This window comes from Anabas testudineus, chromosome 7 (assembly GCF_900324465.2).
Source record: "Anabas testudineus chromosome 7, fAnaTes1.2, whole genome shotgun sequence".
NCBI lineage: Eukaryota > Metazoa > Chordata > Actinopteri > Anabantiformes > Anabantidae > Anabas > Anabas testudineus.
In genome coordinates, this window is record NC_046616.1 from 15,185,095 (window position 1) to 15,206,891 (window position 21,797).

At 39.7% G+C, this 21,797-nt stretch overlaps 2 protein-coding genes across 3 annotated transcripts in view; one reads left to right on the top strand and one right to left on the bottom strand.

Annotated features, from left to right (window-relative positions):
- The window catches only part of samhd1 (SAM domain and HD domain 1), a 9,354-nt gene extending 200 nt beyond the window's left edge, over window positions 1–9,154 (top strand). Inside the window, exons 1-16 of the mRNA XM_026367665.1 lie at window positions 1–130; window positions 240–306; window positions 923–995; window positions 1,322–1,482; window positions 2,361–2,476; window positions 2,605–2,675; window positions 3,739–3,897; window positions 5,781–5,881; window positions 5,971–6,079; window positions 6,177–6,268; window positions 6,378–6,493; window positions 6,766–6,905; window positions 7,187–7,282; window positions 7,427–7,531; window positions 7,672–7,809; window positions 8,114–9,154. The exon at window positions 1–130 is cut by the window's left edge and continues 200 nt beyond it. Of these exons, the coding sequence (XP_026223450.1) occupies window positions 1–130; window positions 240–306; window positions 923–995; window positions 1,322–1,482; window positions 2,361–2,476; window positions 2,605–2,675; window positions 3,739–3,897; window positions 5,781–5,881; window positions 5,971–6,079; window positions 6,177–6,268; window positions 6,378–6,493; window positions 6,766–6,905; window positions 7,187–7,282; window positions 7,427–7,531; window positions 7,672–7,809; window positions 8,114–8,278 (1,839 nt within the window). The 3' untranslated portion in view covers window positions 8,279–9,154. The remainder of the gene's footprint in view (window positions 131–239; window positions 307–922; window positions 996–1,321; window positions 1,483–2,360; window positions 2,477–2,604; window positions 2,676–3,738; window positions 3,898–5,780; window positions 5,882–5,970; window positions 6,080–6,176; window positions 6,269–6,377; window positions 6,494–6,765; window positions 6,906–7,186; window positions 7,283–7,426; window positions 7,532–7,671; window positions 7,810–8,113) is intronic.
- A 70-nt stretch (window positions 9,155–9,224) lies between these two features.
- On the bottom strand, window positions 9,225–16,801 carry LOC113167234 (NACHT, LRR and PYD domains-containing protein 12-like). 2 transcript variants are annotated; one of them, XM_026367664.1, is made up of 10 exons: window positions 16,590–16,801; window positions 15,496–15,644; window positions 14,460–14,512; window positions 12,498–14,295; window positions 11,979–12,155; window positions 11,126–11,302; window positions 10,790–10,963; window positions 10,301–10,474; window positions 9,923–10,096; window positions 9,225–9,730 (listed from the first exon to the last, which is right to left on the bottom strand). In XM_026367664.1, exons 2-10 carry the CDS (start codon window positions 15,624–15,626, stop codon window positions 9,520–9,522), a joined length of 3,069 nt encoding a protein of 1,022 aa, XP_026223449.1. In that variant the 5' UTR covers window positions 15,627–15,644; window positions 16,590–16,801; the 3' UTR covers window positions 9,225–9,519. The 2 variants fall into 2 exon arrangements, with proteins under 2 accessions (XP_026223449.1, XP_026223448.1); XM_026367663.1 differs by having other exon boundaries at window positions 9,233–9,730; window positions 15,496–15,633.
- Between the last annotated feature and the right edge of the window lie 4,996 nt (window positions 16,802–21,797).

Genomic DNA, 21,797 nt, shown 5'->3' on the forward strand with positions numbered 1-21,797 from the left:
TTCCAAACGCCGGAGAAGAGGGTGTCGGCGGTCCGGCTGCCGGACTCAGACTACATGCGATGGGGAGTGGAGGAAACGTGCCAGTTTCTGCTAAAAGAAGGTCTTAGCAAATGGGTAGCTCTATTCAAAGGTTAGTTTTGTGGTGTGCTGGATGAAATAAGCAGTTTTGCTTGTGGTGTCTGAAGTGAGCCGGGAGCTGATGATGTAACGGTGACTTTAAGCTAACCATGTGTCCCCAGATCAAAACCTGTCCGGCGTCGGGCTGCGGTATCTCAGCGATGATCAGCTGGAGAAGTTGGGCATCAAGTAAGTGTCCTCATGTTAAACCGAGCAGTGAGGTCAACACTGAATACTCAATAAATATAACGAGCTCCAGCAGTCACAGGTTTACTCCACAGCCCTGGAGCCTGTGTCACTTGATGGATGGATGTTAGAAATGAGTTTATGGCTCTTCTAGTAGCCACAGTACAGTTATTATGGGCTCCATGGTGTGACCTTTATTGTTTTTGGTTTGGATACTTAATATTATGTTGATTTGTCTACTGACATCCACATCCTGCAGATCAGTGGTTACTCCACCACAGGAGAAGTGTAAGTCAGCGGACAGTGATAAATTTTATTGAACTGTTCATTGTAACTGGCTACTGGTACTTTTATTTCTTACCTACAGTCCACATGCCGATGTTGAACTTACTAATACATACATTTAAAAATAATAGAAAGCTTGTAGCATGAGTTATTTTTATTTTAAAGTGATCATGAATGCTTTATCAGTTAATTTTCATCTCATTATTCTGATTTGCCTTGGGGTCATTGGGACATGTGACTAGTGCCAGTGTCACCTGAGCACTTGACTACATGACCGTCTTATTTGGTTTACTGTCTCACACATCCCTGTTCTTCTCTTTTTTGTTCTGTTTAGGAAACTTGGTGACCGTCTGGAGATCCTTCACAGCCTCAGGAAGCTGTGGCAGATAAAGTCTGAGCCAAGCAAGGTAACAACTGCACAACAGTGCTCGGCCTCCAAGGCCAAATAGATAAGAAACGCATAACTTGAAGGGAGTGTGAAAAGACCACAGTCAGCAAATGAATTACCCTTGTTTAATAAATTTGTATTCATTCTTTTTTGGTGATGGTGGTGGTGGGGGGGGGTGTAATAATAATAATAATTACATTATTATTATTATTTTATTACTGATTATTCCATGTATATGTCTCTCTATATGTGTCTTGGTTATTATAGTTTTGAAGCACCCTGCCACCTGCAGATAAACACAAACTGTGACGTAATTCTCTGTTTGTTGTCCTTGTCTTCTGCCAGGTGTTTAATGATCCGATCCACGGACATGTGGAGTTACACCCACTTCTCATCAAAATAATTGACACACCTCAGTTCCAGCGACTGCGATACATTAAGCAGCTAGGAGGGATCTACTTTGTTTTTCCCGGAGCGTCCCACAACCGTTTTGAGCACTCCATTGGGTATGTCCTCACTTGGATGCTGTGTATTATGTAGGGTTTATTGTGTAACAGCTGTTTGCAGGTAAGGACACAGGGCCTGGCCACACAAAAGCACAGTTTGTCATTTGTACAAGGCCTCATGTTCTTCCACGTGACACTAATGCAGGAGGGAAGTTTGCATGAAAAGAACACAAATACCCCTCCCTTTGCTATAAAAATGCCTCCAGGTAAACTATAGAAGGTATGTAAAAACACTGCAGTAGGGTGTTTAATATTATCGTCGATGTTAGCATGACAGCAAAAGTGCAAATCAGTGAAGCTTAAAACAGTTTTTCTTTACCTAATTTAGTTTGATTTCTTTCACTCTAATTGACACATTTTATGAGGAAATTAAGCGAAAACTGGAACAACACATGTTGTTTCTCAGCTGCTGAGTCCATTTTATGTTTAAATGTAATATACTGGCCTTCCTACATACTGGCAAGATTTCGGGTTGTTGTTATAATAGCATTGCTCAGACTGGATCTGTGGAGTCATATGTAGTTGCAGAAACAGGACCGGATAGGCAAAGAGCAAAGGTATCTAGTCTTACAGGAGCAACAGGTATAAACGTTAGATACGTTATATAAGTATGTTATATAAGTTTCTTTTGGATCTCAGAAATCAATCTGAAAATGGTTATAGGGTCTTTAATTAATGCTCACTTTGATTATGATTGTAATTGTCTCATGTCAGAATATATGATACAAAAATGTTAAAGAAAAACATCAAAAAATGTTGATGAATAATGGCCAGGCTTAGTTAAAATGGCAGTTCAAGATTTTGTGTTTATACATTTATTCATTGTGTCTTCGTACAACTTTCATGGAACACATTATTCTTATTGTGTGCGGGAACAGCGTGGGTCACTTGGCAGGACAACTTTTACAAGCTCTGAATGAGAGGCAGCCAGAACTCCTCATATCTTCCAGAGACATCCTCTGTGTGCAGATCGCTGGGCTCTGCCATGACCTTGGTTAGTAAACTTTATTGGGCGTCAGTGAGAATGAAAGTGAAAAGATCTCACTCTTTTCCATGTAGAACATATATACAAATCCGCAAATAACAAAATCTGTATTTTGTTATGTTTTGTCTTCTATCTAGGACATGGCCCATTTTCCCACATGTTTGATGGGATGTTTATCCCCAAAGCACGGCCAGATGTTAAATGGAAGGTAAGAAACTTGAGATTTATACTTGTGAAGTAAGTGTAAAACAAAAAAGGTCCAAAGAAGACAAATCAAGTCTCACATAGCTCAGTATCAGTTTAGCATATTGACGATGTTAAGACGGCAAGTGAGAGAAAGGTCACTGAGAGAGTGTGCGTGCTAAAGTGCTGCTTTGTTCAGCAGTAAGTCAACATTAAATACTTTAATGGATCAACTTTCTCTGAATTATAACATGTAAAGGCAGCGCATCTAAATCCACGTATCCAGCATCCGATACATGCACTCTCCTCTATTCTTTCAGCTAGATTAACTTCGGCTAACTAACAAAATCTGTGTTGACATGTTCTCTTTTGCTGAGGTTTAAACTGCTGATGATGATTTTGCTGCCAGCAATGTGCAAATAAAGACCTATTGATTTGCAAGTACAATGTTCTAATGTGGGGACACATATCAACTGAGTTGCATTACTGCAGTGAATAACAAACGATTCAGTTGTTTGGCCACAAACAAAAAGTTGGTCTTCTTGAAATAAGACACTGGCCGCTTTAGCAAGATATTTTAAAAGAAAGACAGATGTACCGTATGTAGTGTCTTGGAATCGACATACAAATAAGTCAGTTAGACGTACCCAGTGTACTGTCTGGAAAAATAGAAAGGCCTTGGGACTTTTTTTTTTTATACTTTAGGCCAGTGCATTTTATATTACTACTACTCTGCATCTGAGTCATCCGTGTTCAATAGATGGTAACATGGTAGCCTGCTGATAAAAATTCAGTTTCCAGGAAGTAACCAAAATAAACAGTATCCTGTTTTACGGAAACATTTTGTTATTGACTACCATGAACTAAGTCTGCACAAAGCTGTAAATGGCTTGATTTGTACGTAAATCAGCTGTGGGCTATGATGGCAGTGTTCGGTGTGATAAGCATCGCTGATAAAAACCACTAAGTTCCCAGGCATTATGTAAGCTCTCTCTCTCTCTTTGAGTAATGAGTCACCCTGCTTTCATTTTTAAAACTGGGGCTGTGCACATTTCCATATTATTGTTATGGGCCTGTCTATGTTGCAGCACGAGAATGCCTCTGTTCTCATGTTTGACTACCTGGTTACTGATAATAACCTGGAACCAGTGATGAAGCAGCACGGACTGGTGCTGCCAGAAGACCTCGACTTTATTAAGGAGCAGATTGCTGGACCACTGGACACCAATGTAGCTCAAGGCCAGAAGGTATCTGCCTGTTCTGCCTTTGTTAAATCACTCACTAGTGATTGTTGCAGGAACTTTCCTGGGTGCCTGTAACAATTTGAGGAGCTGAACTAAGGCTGCATTTTTAATGGATGATTTAACCTGTATTATAATCTCAACAGTCTAATCCCACAGGTGAAGGATCTTCATGAGATGGAGAAGAAGTTACTAAGCAACACAAACAATAAGCATATACATAACAATATTGTGTTAATTCTCAAAATACTTGTTCAGAGCTCACTGTTGTATAAACAAAAACAAGGAAATGAGCTGAATTCAGTATTTCCTGTTGTACAACCAGAGATAGGCTTGTTGTCGGCTTCTTCACTTGTTAGAAAAAAAAACAGCTGAAACCACAAGCTAGTTGGTGTAAATGAGACCAGAAAAGCAAATCAAGGAGAAAGTACTAGTGGCAAGAAAAAGTATGTGAACCCTTTGGGATTATGTGGAGTTTTGCATGAATTCATATAAAATGTGGTCCGATCTTCATCTAACTCACAACAATACAAAAACACAGTCTGCTTAAAATAATACTACACAAACATTATATGTTTTCATGTTTTTATTGACCATAACATGTAAACATTCACAGTGCAGGGTGAAAAAAGTATGTGAACCCCCTAGCCTAATGACTAATTGGAGCCAGGAGTGAGCCAACCTTGAGTCCAATCAGTGTGATTATATTAGATGTGTTACTGAAAGCTGGCCTGCCCTTTAAAAATACACACCAGTTGTGGGTTTACTGGTTTGAAGAAGCACTGCCTGATGTGAACCATGCCTCGCAGAAAAGAGCTCTCAGAAGACCTACAATTAAGAATTGTTTACTTGCATGAAGCTGGAAAGGGTTACAAAAGTATCTCCAAAAGCCATGATGTTCATATGTCCACAGTAAGACAGACTGTCTACAAATGGAGAAAGTTCAGCACTGTTGCTACTCTCTCTAGGTGTGGTCGTCCTGTAAAGATGACTGCAAGAGCACAGTGCAGAATGCTGAATGAGGTAAAGAAGCATCCTAGAGTGTCAGCTAAAGACTTACAGAAATCTCTGGTACATGCTAACATTTTTGTTCACACATCTACAATAAGGAAAACATTAAACAAGAGTAGAGTACGTGCGAGGACACCAAGGAGGAAGCCATTGTTGTCCAAAAAAGATATTGCAGCACGTTTGAAGTTTGCAAAAGAGCACCTGGAGGTTCCACAGCACTACTGGCAAAATATTCTGTTGTTGTGACTTAGATGAAGATCAGAGCACATTTTATGACCAATTCATGCAAAACTCAACGCAATCCCAAAGGGTTCATATACTTTTTCTTGCAACTGTATATTCATTTAATTCTCTACATTAAATAAAACTCAAACATTGATTCATGCAGCAGTAATAATCAAGAAGGGCGATCATGTTGTTTTCTTGTGTAAAAGCTGATTCAAACGATGTTTATTCATCATTTATACACCATGGGGCTGCTTTGTCCAATCTTCATGATTGTATAGCTGCAGAGGTTGATATTTAGTGGTCTCTGGATACCCCTTTGTCTGATCGCATTCAAAATGTGAATTATTTATAGAATTATAATGAATATAACAGCCACTTCGGGCATTTTTTCCATGCTCCATTTCCTCAGAGCTACTAAAACTTTTCATTATCTAAATGTACATGCATCCATTGTCATACCTTCTTGCATGTTTCAATTTGGTTCCTCTGTTGTTGTGTGTGATTTAGCTGCGTGTCTTTATCTTCCTGTTCTTGATAATATACAAATACTTGAAAACAGATTTTTAAATCCTTTGTACACTTAAACATATAGTACATACTTGGCCAATAGAATTGATTCTGATGTCTGTATTGTGCTGTCGTCTCCACAGTGGCCATATAAAGGTCGTCCAGAAGACAAATCCTTCCTCTATGAAATCGTAGCAAACAAAAGAAATGGGATTGATGTGGACAAGTGGGACTACTTTGCCAGGTTGAACTTAAATTTTTCCAATCACATGCTGTACATTCGTATTTTTTTTTTGTTATTCTGACATATTTCTTCATTGCGTCTTCTCTCAGGGACTGTCACCACCTGGGCATCCAGAACAACTTTGATTATCACCGCTTCCTAAAGTTTGCCAGGGTGTGTAAGGTGGAAGGGCAGAAAAACATCTGCACGAGAGACAAGGTGCTGAATTTGTTGTGTCTGCTCTTTGATCAGCTATTACTTGCTAAATAATTTAGATGATTAGGTTTCACTAAAATGCAGGTAATTCCTTCAACAGGAGGTCGGTAATCTGTATGATATGTTCCACACAAGGAACTGTCTCCACAGACGAGCCTACCAGCACAAAGTGGGGAACATCATAGAGACTATGTGAGTCGTTTTGATGTAGCTTGATATCTTTACTTTACGATTAATTCTCTTGTATGACATGCAGCACAATGCTCTTATAAGTGAAAATGTGTCTGGTGTGATTATCCAGGATTACTGAGGCCTTTTTTAAAGCAGATCCATACATCAAGATTCAAGGCGCAGGAGGAAAAATATTCACTCTGTCCACAGCCATAGATGACATGGAGGCCTACACCAAACTGACAGGTGTGTAGATATGTCTGTCTTTGTGTGTGTATTCATGCTATTAGTTTAGAATTGAGAAAGATTAAGACAGAGGGAGGCGTTGACTGGGTACACCAAACATTTCTGTGCCACCTCTAAAACACACTCATATTGATTATTCTCCCAAACGTTGTTACTTAAATTCGTCTCCAGCTCTGGTTGGTATCGAGAGATGGTCATGATTTTCTGAAATAAATAAATAATGTCAATAATTTAGTGCTTTTGTTGAGTTTTCATTTCTGTTTGTCCTGTAGATCATGTGTTTGAGCAAATACTTAACTCGTCCTCCCCGGAGCTGGCTGAAGCCAGGCAGATTCTACAGAACATCCTCCGTCGACGCCTCTACAAGTGTGTTGGACAAACACAGCCGAACAAATCCATGGAAGTTACCCGGGTGTGTTATACCAGTATTGGTCCTGTTTGACTGCACCCAACAGTAATTTTCATGATCAAAATAGTTCATCATATCTATGAGGATCTCATTACTGTATTGGTCAGTTATTTATTATCAGAGTCGGAACATGGTCAAAAATGTCTCTTTGCAGTTGCCAGAATCAAACATGATCAGAACTTTGTTTGTATCAGATCTACCACTGTCATTATTAAGCAAGGGGTCAAATCTCATATGATGGCTCTGCTAAGATGGCACCATTTGTTTCTCTCTCTCTCCTCTAGGAGATGATTCAAAGTTGGAATGCAGATTTGGCTCAGTCAGTCCCTCAGAGCGGTGCCCAGGACGTCATTCTGCAGCCAGAGGACTTTGTAGTCAATGTGAGTTTTCCATTTTACAATTTAATTTAATATCATACTTAATTTGCTTAAGGGTCATAAATAAAATGATCATTTGACTTGTAAGCATAAGACTGTGTGGCCTACTGCACTTGTAGATTTAAACATTTCCCCTTCTCTTTTTAGGTCATTGTTATGGACTATGGGATGAAAGAAAAGAACCCCATCAACAATGTGCGTTTCTATTGCAAGAGTGACCCGACTACAGCCATCCAGATACGCAAGAGCCAGGTCAGAACCGAAGCTCATTTTCATTTTCATTGAATTACACATTCTAATGGTGGCGTGTACTTTTAAATGTATAAAATCTGTCACCTTTGTTGTAAATTTTTGGTTTACAAGTAACTTAGCGCTACTGTATTTGCTGTTAGGTGTCAAAACTTCTTCCAGAGCGTTTTGCTGAGCAGCTGATCAGGGTCTTCTTCAAGAAAACTGATGATAGGAGTCTGGCAGCTGCCAAGAAGCACTTTATCCAGTGGTGCATGAACAACAATTTCTCAAAGCCTCAGGTATTGTTTGTTTCTTCTAAATTGTGATGATACTTCATGATGATACTCCCATCTTGTGTTTCTGGTTCCTCAAAGTGAAAAAGCACAAAACATCATTAATTGTACATCATAAACAATGATAATTTTCCTGGAACAATAGAAATTTACTTTATAGGTGTTTCAATACATTCAGCTGTTGCACAAAATCTACAAACAAACAAAACAAGTCTCTGCACTGCATGCTCTTTGAAGGGAGCATAACTGATGACTTTTTATCTTAGACTTTTCTTTTGTGATGATGTATGGCGTTTTCATTCACACACAGGATGGAGACATAATAGCACCTGAGCTGACCCCACTGAAAGCCAGCTGGGCCAACAACAACGAAGGCGAGACGGGCGAAGTCGATGGCATCAGAGAATTAAACCATGTTTCAGTAAATGGAGAAAAAGCCAAAGTGCAGCTTTTTAAGGAAGAGGAAGAGCAGTAATACCCCTCTGTTACACATTTGGTGGATAGGATGGTTTTGTGGTGGAAAAAAACTATATTTTGTTATGAGGTGACTGTGTTGAGCAGAGTAAAACTGAGAATTTGAGAAGGTTTTTACACCAAAAAGAGATTATTTCAAAGAATTAAATATTCAGGACATGACTCAGGGTTTTACAAAAACAGAGCTTTCCATAACATTTCTGTTTTAGTTTGATCATTTTAATTAGGTTTTAGTTTTTTCATTTAGAGCATCACAGAACATTTTTAGGTGAATTAATTATTGATACCATGCACTAATCAACAGCTTACTATCATGTACTTGTATTATGTGCAACAAATTATGGTCAGTTTAAATGTTTTAATCTGACATTGAACGAGCACAGACATTTCAGGGCAGTGTGTTTTACAGCTCTGAGATACACGTTTCTTTTTCTTTTTTTTAACCGTCATGCAAAGAAATGCAAAAAGTGTGCATTTAAATGTCAATATGAACACACACCCAGTGTTCATGCCAGGTTCTGACATCAAAAATGAGCATTTGGCTTTTGATTAGGAACTATTTGGAAATTTGGTTAGGTCTTATGTTGAAGGTATTTATTTTACAGAGATGTTTATTGAGTGTTTTTGTATTGATTTATTTATTGTTCTTAGAATAGTACACCTCACCTTATAATTTTTCCCAAAGAATTGCCTAAAATGTCATCATGGACATAATTTAAAATGTTTACTGTAACCGATGAACCCTCATCTTTCATGCTTATGTTGGATTGTATGGAAAAAAAAATCTGAATGTAAAGGACTTGAGGGGATTCTATAAAGGTTAGTCCTACTGAAAGGGGGGTTATGAAACCTAAAAATAAACCTCTCTGCTTCTCAACTGTGTCATCATGTAAGCAAGCTTCTTCAACACCATGTAGTGTGGTGCACCCACATACATAATGACAGCATGATAAGATTAAGCTTATTTTATTCAAATGCGCAAAAATAGGACTGTACATTACAGTACTGCAAACACTTGTTGTAAAAGTAATAGTCATTTTTATTTTTGTCTATGTAAACAATATTTTTCTCAACTATAAGAATTTGCAATATATTGGTCAGGGAATGGATAAGATAAAGGTCTTTAGATGTGTTCTTAAAGTTACCCATTCTGATACATTCAGGAGGTAGGTAGGTAGATACGCTGGGGCTCCGACATGCTGATGCCTTGATTTACTGCAAACTCTGTTCGCCAAATATTACTTAAATTTGTAGAGACTCCGTCAAACCTGCCTCTGACCTGAGAGTCTCCAGTCTATAGTCTGAACTATTCAGCATATCAGAGAGCAGCTTCACCCCTGATTCCTGTAGGTTGTTTTTACTCAGGTCCAGCTCTCTCAGATAAGACGGGTTTTGTTTCAGTGCTGTTGCCAGAAATGCACATCCTTCTTCTGTCACCTGACAGCAGATCAACCTGCAGAGATTAGAGGTGGTTATTTTCTTTGTGTGACTATGGTGTCAGTAAGGCTTAATGGCTGTTTAGCCATTTTGTTTCCAGCTCTATAACTATGATTATAAATGCTCTCAACAAATGAATAATTATCTTCGTTGTCACGGAGGGTTAGGGTTACCTAACCCAGAGGCAGTCAGAAAAGATCCTCATTACCTCAGAGTGTCTAGTTTACAGATTGTACTCTCCAATCCAGCAGACAGTAGCTTCACTCCTGAATCCCATAGATTATTTTCACTTAGGTCAAGCTCTCTCAGACTGGAAGAGCTGGACATTAAAGGTGAAGCCAGAGAAGCACAGCAACTCTCTGACAACCAGCAGGCCCTCAGTCTAAATATAAGAAACAAATATATACAGCAATTAGAAATTATCACTGGGCTGATATGCTGCACCAAGTTATATTTAATTATTTGGTGTATTGCTTTAGAAATTGAATCACATTATTATTATCAGTGATGTGTCACAGTCATTGTCAGTGTAATAGATATTTAATATTCACATTACTGCAACACAAAAAAAAAAACTCAGACTGACCTTAGAGCCTCCAGTCTGCAATGTGGACTCTCCAGTCCTTCACACAGCAGCTTCACTCCTGAATCCTGCAGGTCGTTATTACTCAGTTCCAACTCTCTCAAGCTGGAGGAGTCAGACTTGATAAATGAGGCCAGAGAGGTACAGCAGTTCTCCGTCAGCCCACATCTATTGAGCCTGGAATTGTAGGATTTATATTACGTTTGACAGTATGGTAGTATAAACCAATATTTGTTTGCAAACCTAGTTCAATGAGCAGACACAGTTCTCTAACAGGCCTTGCAGATGTGCTCCAGCAGAGCTGTGCAGTTATTATACATAACTAGATGTAATTCCCTCCTCGTTTAAATGGCTTCAGTGTGAAGGTCTGTGCTTCCTTTTGCTAATAAATCTTCAAGTCACCATGTGTATGCAAAAACTAATATTTCAAATTGTTACTATTATTTCCAAACAAAAGGTTTATCTATCTATGATCTATAGGAGTTAACTCACCTCAAAGTCTTCAGTTTACACTGATGGCTCCCCAGTGCAGCACACAGTACGTTTACTCCCAAATCCTTTACTTTATTTTTACTCAGATCCAGCTCTCTCATATGGGAGGGATTGGACTTTATAGCTGAGGCCAGATGTGTGCAGCAGCTCTCCGACAGCCTGCAGCAACTTAATCTGGATAAAATATAAAGAACAGCTAGTTAAGAAATGTAGGTTTGCAGGATTGTTAAACCTTTGTGATCTAATTAGAGCTGTATGTGTTTAAAGTAAGACAGATATAAGATAAACTTACATAATGACATAATACTGCATAAAGCTACTAAAGTGCTCTCTGACCTCAAAGTCTCCAATCTACAGTGTGGACTCTCAAGACCCGTAGACAGCAGTTTCACCCCAGAATCCTTCAAATAGTTGTTGTTACTTAGGTCCAGCTCTCTTAGATGGGAGGAGGGAGATTTGAGGGCTGACGCCAGAGCGTCGCAACAACTTTCCGACAAACTGCAGTTCTTCAATCTAAAAAATAAGACAAAAGGCACGCAGTCCTCTCACATGCAGCATATGAGCCTTATGTACATGTGTTTTCAATAAGTATATTTACAAGCTAAAATCCTTGAGGCCTAATTTCCATGGGTATAAATATTACTGCATTTTGGCTTACTGTATTTAAGATGGCGTATGAAGGAAAGTCAGCTACACAGCAGGTACACATCCCTTTATGCTACAAGCTGTAACACGCTGCGTGTTCTGACAGCTGTCAATCACAGCCAGAATTCGTTTTTTCAACTATTTCTGCTACAGTAGTTATTCTACACTGTGATCAGACGAGACAAGCTGAGCTCCCGACAAACAACAGAAATATCAAATACCTTTAAAAAATAACATTAAAATTAGAGGGGTTCAATGGTAATGTACTTAAATGCAATACTAAAGGATTCTACTACAGCTGTATGTGGTTTAACATTAGTCATTTCACAAAAATGCTCACATGTGGCTCAGAGCTTACTTAGAGGTGCTGTTCGGGTGGAGGATGGTGTTCTGCTAAAACCACTGATTTCCAACATGGTCAGGCAGTCAGCCAGAACACGAGGACCCAAACAAACATTTTTAACTCGCAACAGACCAGGAATTTTTATTTTTGCACAGAGCGGCAGAGAGAAAGAGAATAGCCAGCTATTTCAAATGGTCTAACCTTAGTATCTCCAGTCTGCAGTGTGGACTCTCCAGTCCCAGAGAAAGTAGCTTCACTCCTGAATCCATGAGATAGTCATTTTCACTCAAATCCAGCTCTTGCAGATGAGAAGGGTTGGACATCAGAGCTGAGGACAGGACTTCACAATGTGACTCAGAGAGTCCACAGTAGGACAGTCTGCAAATACATATATCATATAATATGAGGTTTTTATGGTTCTTCTCACTAAAGACATGAAAGATCTGAATTTTTATGTGTTATTACTTTAGGCACATGATATCTGTGAATACTCTTGACTTAGATGTAGATCAGATAAGATTTTATGACAAATTTGTACAGAAAACCATGAAATTCAAAAAGGTTCACATACTTTTTTTTGCTACTGTACATTATTAATAGAATAAACACAATAGACACAAGTATGAGGAAATTCTCATGGAACTACATAGCAGGCAAAATGTTCACACTATTATAAAAAAAATTATATTGGCTTTGTTTTGTGTTAACATTTGAACTAACCGGGCAGTTCTGCAGTTTCTCACAGCTGGCAGCAGTCTCCGTCTTCCATCTCCGGACGCGTTGTACTTCTTCAGGTCCAACACATCTAGAACCTTTTCTGACATCTGCAGCATGTAGGCAAGAGCTGAGCAATGAGTCTTAGAGAGCTTCTTTTGTAATCTGTTCTCTGACTGCAGATACTCTTGGATCTCCTGATGCACTGAGCGGTCATTCATCTCCATCAAACAGTGGAAGACGTTGATGCTTCTGTCAGGAGATATATCGTAAGCATCCATCTTCTTCAGGTTGTTTATTGCTCTCTGGATGCTTTTTGGACTGCTCACTGTCCAGCCCAACAGACCCCCTAAAATACGATGGTTGGACTCCAATAACAGGCCATGAAGGAAGCGAACGAAAAGGTCCAGGTGGCCATTTTTACTGTTTAGAGATTTGTCTACGACTCTGCCAAGGATGTTATCCAGACCTGGGTCACCGCCGTTTGTACTCCACTCTTCTCCCAAGAATGTTGCCAGTACTTCTGTGTTCTTGTTCAAGTAACATTGGACCATATAAACAGCAGCGAGAAACTCCTGGATACTTAAATGAACAAAGCAGTAAATTGTTTTCTGAAAGAGAACACGCTCTCTTTTGAAGACCTCTGTGCACAGTCCTGAAAAAACTAATGCCTTGTTAACATCAAGACCACAACGCTCCAAATCTTCTTGGTAGAACATGATGTTCCCTTTTTCAAGATGTTCAAATGCAAGCCGTCCCAGCTTCAGAAGGACTTCCCTGTCAGTCTGCATCTGCTCCTGTTGGAGCTCATGTCCCTTATCATACTTTTGTGCCTTCCTCTTGGTCTGAACCAGTAGGAAGTGAGAGTACATCTCAGTCAGAGTCCTTGGAAACTCTTTTTGACCTGTAGTCAACATGTGCTCCAGAACTGTAGAAGTGATCCAACAGAAAACTGGGATGTGGCACATGATGTAGAGGCTCCTGGTTGCCTTGATGTGCGAGATAATTCTGCTAGATACTGACTCATCATCGAATCTCTTCCTGAAGTACTCCTCCTTCTGAGTGTCAGTGAATCCCCGTACCTCTGTTACTCTATCGACATACGACAAAGGGATCTGACCTGCAGCTGCAGGTCTGGAAGTTATCCAAAGGAGAGCTGAGGGAAGCAGATTCCCCTGGATGAGGTTTATTAAAAGCATGTCGACCGACGATGTCTGTGTAACATCGGACACAACTTCACTGTTCTGGAAATCCAACAAGAGTCTGCTTTCGTCCAGGCCATCGAAGATTAACAAAACCTTACAGAGAGCAAGCTTCTCTGCTGTGACCGGGCGGAGCGTTGGATCAAAATCATGAAGCAGCCTGAGCAGAGTGTACTGCTTCTCTTTGATCAGGTTCAGCTCCCGAAACGAAAGCACAATCACAAGGCTGACATCTTGATTTTCCAAACCCTCTGCCCAGTCCAGAGCAAACTTCTGGACTGAGAAGGTTTTTCCGATGCCAGCGATGCCATTCGTTAGGACGACTCTGATGAGTCTCCGTTGGCCAGGTAAGGCCTTAAAGATGTCACAGCATGTGATGGGAGTGTCATGAAGGCTCTCCATTTTGGATATGCTCTCAAGTTGCCACACCTCATGTTGGATATTTACTCCTTCACAAAGTCCTTCGGTGATGTAAAGCTCGGTGTAGATCCTCCTCAGGTGCGCTCGAGGGGCTGCGTCAGCTGTTCCCTCTATTGCAAATTCACATCTCCTCCTCAGATTGAGCTTGTGACTGTGCAACACCTCCTGCAGACTGTCGGCCACTTAAATACAAGCATAGTTATAGAGATTTGAAGTATCAGTTTATACTTACAGCATATAATGAACATGTTTAAAATTGTTAACATATTAAATGAAAATGTTGACACATCAGATACCTCTTTCAATAAAGAGTAAAGTGGATACAGTGACACACAAAGATACTTACATTGTCCCGTTCTGGTTTGACTGGTTATCTGAAGTTCAGGACTTTTTCGGGATCTTTTAACACAATAGGGACATGAAGTTTCAGTTTTTATTGTCTCCAAAGTGCAATTATTTGTGCAGCAGCGCAACAAAAAGTCACAGACACAACAATTCATGTGTCATAGAAATGTCTCCAATGCAAAATGCAATGAGTAATTATTTTTATATTAGCTGCATCTATCTTTTAATATCAGTAGAATCTGACTAGTGGCTAAAATAAGAGTCAAAAGTGAAGACATTGAAATATGAATGCAGGTGATTTTAACTGTCTGTCAGCTTGGACAGTACTTAGTTACTGGATTTGAAGAATTGATATTGAATTTCAACAATATAATCCTAAACAACTCTTACTATACTCTTACTATAAACCACTGTTAACTATCGTTTTATACAGTTGTTTTTTTTTTTTTTTGACAAACTGGACTCTCAGAGTCATATCTGTAAAACCAGATATGACTCTGACAAAACGTTACTGCTTGCGACAGCAATAACCCCACCCCCGGCCACTTCCCTGGTGAACTCAGAAAACATAAAACAAATAAAAAGAGGAAACTTTACATGTGCAATCTTTATGAATGATGTTGACTTATGAACTTTTACAACAGGCTGCGTCAGCAGAGCAGTTTAAACTATGCTGCTGTTTGTTGTGGCTCGTTCTAGAGTCAGGAGCCGTTCTGATCTGTGGTTTTAAACTATTTTAATAATATTATATTTGCTTTTTCTTCTTGACTCTTATTTTAATAGAGTATGACATACAATTTAGCAGAAAACCAACAAATCATCATCTTTAATAAAAAAATAATTGATTCATTGACAAAAGTCCAAAAGAACAGAAAGTCATTATACATAATTATAAAGTTTTTGGCCAGTTTGATGTTGTATACATGCTACAAAAGCTTGAAGCTTTCTCACTACCACCATATTAGATTAGAAAAAAAAATTTCAATAATAAGACATTCTGAAAGCACCAAGTATAAATGAATGAGGAAATCTCTTACTCTGTGTTTAGCAGTTCAGGTCCTGTACTGAAGGCGAGAGGACTCTCTTTGGACTGGTCACTCTTCAGAGACTGGCAGGTTGATGCTACAGACTCCACTCTGTCCTCCTCATCCTTCCCATGGACGCTCATCTTAAATCTAAAAGACACCTCGTATCAGACAATGACACTAGTGTGACTTATTATGGGATGTTTCCATACTAAGACCACCTAGTTTATAAAATGTTCATCACTAGCATTTACATTACGTCAATGCTGCCAAAGACCATTGATCATAGATCACTTGTTGGTTTACCTCTGGTTGGTGGGTTGATTAGAACTAATTATACTGCAGGAACAGTTGGTACACTGACCACAGTCTCATCAATAACCATTAGTATTATTGTAACTGTTACATTACTACTATTATTGATATTATTTATCTCAAAGCAGTGTCAGCATGCCACAAAATGAACATTTCTTCCTGTCCTTACTGGCTCCAAAGACACCACTTCCTATGGTAATTCCAATGCTTCAGTGAAACACTGACTAATGAGTTAGAAAAAGTTGATGGGGAAATTCATGTGTGCGTGTGCTTTCAGTGGTTGCTTAACAGCAGCAGTGTAATCATAATAAAAACATTTGTGTGACCTCAAACTATCTCCAGTCGCCAAGTTTACTTTTATCAAGGTGGACTAAATGTGAACCAACTGTTCTTTCAGAGATGTTCTGCTATGTTAAGAGCTACTTTGTAGAGAGGATCCTCCAGATGAATGAACAGCTTGGTTTCACTTTCATTATCCAGTGTATAATAGTTACTGTACACAGGGAGATGACAGCTCAACAAACAACAGCAGCTTCAATAACAACTGGATCATAACTGGTGTTTACTGTAAGCACCAGAGGCATCACAGTGATTTACTCTAATACTAAAAATAATCTTACTGAAAAGTTCCAGCTGAAGTAAAACAGGTTTGAAGTGGTCTTTGACATGTAACGTTGCACTCAGTGCATTGTTCTGTAAGTTATAATATATATGAGATATATAATATAAACCTACACCTTCATGTTTGGTAGTGTTAGGAGCAGCTTGACGCCCTCCAGCTGTTTACTTACCTCTCATCAACCAAAGTCTTTACATCCACTTTTATCCACAGACATTTCTCTAAGCAGTCCACTTTCACCGTTCAGTCTATTTCAGCTCTTGTTTTCTTTCGTTACGGTTCAGAGACAGATCACAAATGATGCCGCCGTGAGAGTTTCCCTCTCTGACGTCCTGATGTCCTTTAAGTTGGACAAAAGGAAAGTACCTTCTTCTATTTCCGCGGTTTCGGATTACAATGTGTGCACATGTATTCTGAGCTTTACGGTAAGACAAACTGTTTCAGCAAAATGTTGATTGTAAAAACAAAAACTGTGAAATAAATAAGAAACCAGGTGGAAAACTGTTAACAACGAATAAATAACTATGTGTGAGTAAAACTGTGCCCTTGCCGATTAAAATAATCTATTAAAATAATAATTTTATATTATTATTATAATAATAATAATTTTATATTATTATTTTATACATAGTCTAATATGATATTGTTAGTGTTAAAGGAATTTCTTCCATTGTTTATTTCTTTTGTATTTTGCAGGACTAATAAAAACATTTTAATGCAATTGATTTGAGAATTTGGGGATTTTGTCTTTTCATGCAATTAATTTAACACCAAAGTGTTTTGTGTGGTTTCAGTCTAAACTAATGTAATTTACAATTAGCTGACAAGTCGCACACGCACACACACACACACACACACACACACACACACACACGCACAGACGTGTTAATTAGTTTAACGTCTTGTCGGTGTTTACCGTAAAGGTGAGAATACAGGCGCACTGAAGGTGTGACCGGTAACTTGTTCTTTAACTATTAACTATTACTATATTATTACTGTTTCCTTTAAGTCTTCTTAGTTTCTCTTCGAGGTTCCTGCAGCGCTGCACCAGCCTGTTGAGTCCATTTGTTTTGTTTTGTTTTTTTTTTTTGTCATTATTTGTTTTTGGCGAAAATTGAGTGACTCAAAAGTCCAACTATTTCTAATTAAATAATGTACATTTAATATTTAATAGTTAACTGAAAGGCTGAAAGCTCATTTCAACATACAGCTGTAACTGTAAAACTGCAATAAGACTTGCTGAACACCAGGGGGCATCATGCACCCATTAGTCCCAACACACCGTACTGACCGTGGCCCTGCTGGAGCCCAGGTACTGACACAGCTGCGCATTAGGTCCCTCTTCTCCCTAAAAGGTGGATGTTTGCCACAGATTTCATAATAACATACAACTTCATTTGACAAATAGTTATTTGCATGACTTTTAACTGCTAATTTCAAGTTAATCGTTTCTGTATTTTAACAGTTTTACTGTCAAAGATAATCACTATATACTCAATTAAAACACAACTACTGGAATATAACTATGCTTTAATTTCATGTTTACCCGTAGATTAAGATTCTCAAAAAATACTACTACTGCTACTGAATCGTTCAATGTTCCCGTGCAACAGTAAAAAGGTGGGATGAGGTGTTATTATTCAACCAGGAAGGTTATCTCACAGGATGTATGCAGAAACACACCACCCTGATGCACTGTGGGCACACACACACACACACACACACACAGTCCTCCACATCCTGTGGCACTGGACAGGGAAGGAATATCCACCACACACATTCACACAGTGCAGGACCAAGGCCAACTGCCTGCTAGTATTTTTATAATCTTCATCCTCCCTGACCTGTTGCTCCCCTCCTGGCGCCAGTGGTCTCAGCCCTCCCCCTGTGATGCCTCAAACTTACACACACACACACACACACACTCGCACACACACACACACGCTCCTGTACACTCGGCAGCCCCTCTGCAGATAATTGAGACCAGCTGTTGCAAGGTGCCTCTTCCCTCGACCCTGCACCCCTCCTTCACCTCCCTCGGCTGCTGCACTTGCCTTCCTGGCAGAAAGCTATTCCAAAGCCCCCTCCTTCTCCTCCTTTTCCTTTCCCTGTCACCTCCCCCCCCTCCCACATGCCTGTGAGGGTGTTTGCCACTTCCATTAGTGTTAATTGATAAAAAGTTGTGTGTTGTTTTGTCTGTCTGTCTTTAATGGTACCGCACAAGAACTAAAGTCAATCGCAGTTTGGAAGCAAGAGGTCAGCTTCAACCTTAATATGATGCAATAGTACAAATCTTTAGTTGTATTATATGTGTTTTAAATGTCTATGAGCTGTGACACTGCAAGCTGCTCTGAGCTGCTAGGATTATTATTGCTCACCATGGTCTCAACGATCTTGAAAATGAATTGCCAAAGTCAAATTGGGGTTAATAAAGGAGATGAAATGAGGCTTGAAATAATTAATCAATAGGTAGAAAATGGATCAGCAGCTTAAATCAGCTATGGCAGACATTTGACACATTATACAGACAGTCGTACTGAGAGTTTATTATGCTATAGTTAATTAATAACTGTTACAGGGACGAAACATGCAGTTTGAAAACTTTATTAACGTATTTTATAGACAATACAGTAACTAACAGAAACAGAGGTAGTCAAAGTAATTAGTATTTGCAGCAATACGTCAAACTGTGTAGCGTGCTCAGGCGTTTCAGGACATCCCTCTCCTTCACTTCCCTTCCGTTTCAGGATTAGGGTAAATTTTGGAGGTGAGACGTAAACATGCCGATGGTGTCTGTGAGAGCTGCGCTGTAGCTGGAATGTGTAGAGTTTGGGAGAGGAATGGGGGAGGCGAAGAGGGGGGGAGGTACAGGCATGTCAGACTCTCTTTTCCAGCTGGTCCTGAGGGGTCAAACCATGTGTGGATGTGTGCATGTCATGGCCTCTCATTAGGGGGTGAGACGCTGCGGCTCCAGACCCCCATGGTAGGATTGCCGGGTGAGTCTACAGTGATCCTGCCACTTTGATGCCCCTGATCCCCACAACCCCCCACAAGGAGGTTAATGAGCCTCAGTGGTCTCTGCAGGCATGCTGTTATTGTGTGTGTGTGTGTGTGAGAGAGAGAGAGAGAGAGAGAGAGAGAGGTGGGGGCACTAAGAAGAGGTGTAAGGATACCCCCGGCCCCTTATGTGGTGTGGTGGTCGAATCAGGTGGGGACCAGTTTGTGTAAGTTTGGGTGAGGAGTAAAATGTCAGAATAAGACTTCATGTTAAAGGTGATGATGAAACAAGATAATTAAAATAATAACACAATAAAATGTTTAATGTAATGGTTTTTCACAAGCTTGGAAAACAGAGCACAACAGTCTAAAGTGCATCATTTAAATGTTTGTTGTAGTTTTGTGGAACGAGTGTGAATATCATGAAAGAACATCTATTAACTTAGTAAAAAAAAAAAAAAAGACATATCGGCGAGCATGGATGGATTTAAATGAGAAATGTGTGGACAGTTTCTCTTTGAATGGCTACACCTGCAGTGTGGACGTACAGTAAGTGATTTGGCCTCTGAAATGTCAAACCACTTGTTGTTGGATCTCTCCACAGCTGCTGACACTAACACTAAAATAACTGCAGCAGTGCTGGCAAACTTGTCTGCGCCTCGTGCTCTCTGATTGTTCGTGCACGTCGTTGCTGCTGTGAAATCGAATGAAAACATCTGGCGAGCAACAGATTCACTGCTTTGATTATTAACCATGATTACTAGTCTCCTTTTATTTTACTTTCTTCTGTTCAACCCCTGAAAACTGACCCTAGCACTGCTTCACATGACCGAGCTGCTAGTGAGATGTGAATGTGTCTGGGTGGGGCACTGCAAGTCCCAGCCCGCGAAAAGCCAGGCCTGGAAGTCCAAAACAGGTGCTCAGACAGCCCGACAGATCTTTATTCTCCTTTCTTTTCATCATTCACTCCCTTTCCCTCTCTCCTCTCCCCACACCTGTTGAAGTGTCAGGACTCATGCTGTTTCAGCCAGCAAAGCCTGAGCTGTGCCAGAACAGTGGGGGTGTGAGGTAAGGCATGGGTAATTACTTAACTAGTATGCTTTATCTGCTTTGCCCTCCCCAAACCAGCTCCTGCTTTCAATATAAGGTGTAACCTCTGGGTTGATTAGTTGTGCTAGCGCTGCAGGCCTGGCCAGAAGGGGGTGGGGGTTTGTCAAGAAAAAAGTTACAGATGGATAAAAACTAATCGGGGCCCGACCTGTCACATTACACCTGTGCCATCTGCTCGCAGCATGATACGGTGGGTTCTTATACCACAGCAGAAAGTGGCAACAGAAACCCTAAGTGATTTGATTCAGGTCTGACTGATGATCCAGGGGTGGCAGGTGGCCCCCACCACCACCACCACCTCCCCACCCCCAGTGGAGCACCTTACTGAGCGCAAGTGTGAGCCCTCAAAGTCCCTTCCCCTAGGTGCAAGATTTACCCAGCTGTTTGGGATCTGCAAGTGTGTGTGTGTGTGTGTGTGTTACATATTCATGTAGAGATTGAGAAAATGCTTCCACTTCAGAGAACTGGAGAGTCAAACCACTCTGCTAAGGCATCAGCCTCATACGATAACAACACGAAGGCTACAGAAGTTACCAGGCAAGCAGAAATAATCTCTACTCTACAGTCAGGACACGAGGACCTTAGGACACCAGGTATTTCTAGGAAGTGTTTGAACCACCACCACAGACTGATTCTAGAGTATAATTAAACTCATTCTCTGTTTATTCATCACTGGTTAGTTCAGTTTAAGTTCAGCATTTTCAGAAAGATAAATAGTAGGAAGAGGATGTAATTTTAAAAAAATGGATGAAAAATTCGTTTCTCAAAGACCCACATTAAGTATGAAAGAATTTTACCACAGCCCAAAAAAAGATAAGAGATGCTTAATTGTTATTTTCCCAACTCCGTCCTCACAGTGACAACTGAACCAGTTTATATAATTCATTAGAATTTATTGATTCCAATGCAAAGATATTATGAAAACCACATACAATATTATTTATTGATGTATTCATTACATTTACTTCATCTGTGATCTCCCGTTAACACGTGATCTTAACTTGTAATTCCAATACATGCAGCATGAATTTTCTACCACTGTGAGTCTTTTAAGATTGTTTATTGAGCAGTTTCTTAACAAAGCTAAAGCTAATGGTACCCGTGCACAGGGGGATGTATTTCATTTAATTTAGATTAAATTCTGTTTCACATAACATCACACATCATTCTTGTAAGGCGGTAAAACTCTTTTTCCTTATATGCTACTTTATTTATACAATTTGCACACAAAAAACAATATATTAAACATAACAAGCTTAAAAAAATGAGTTGC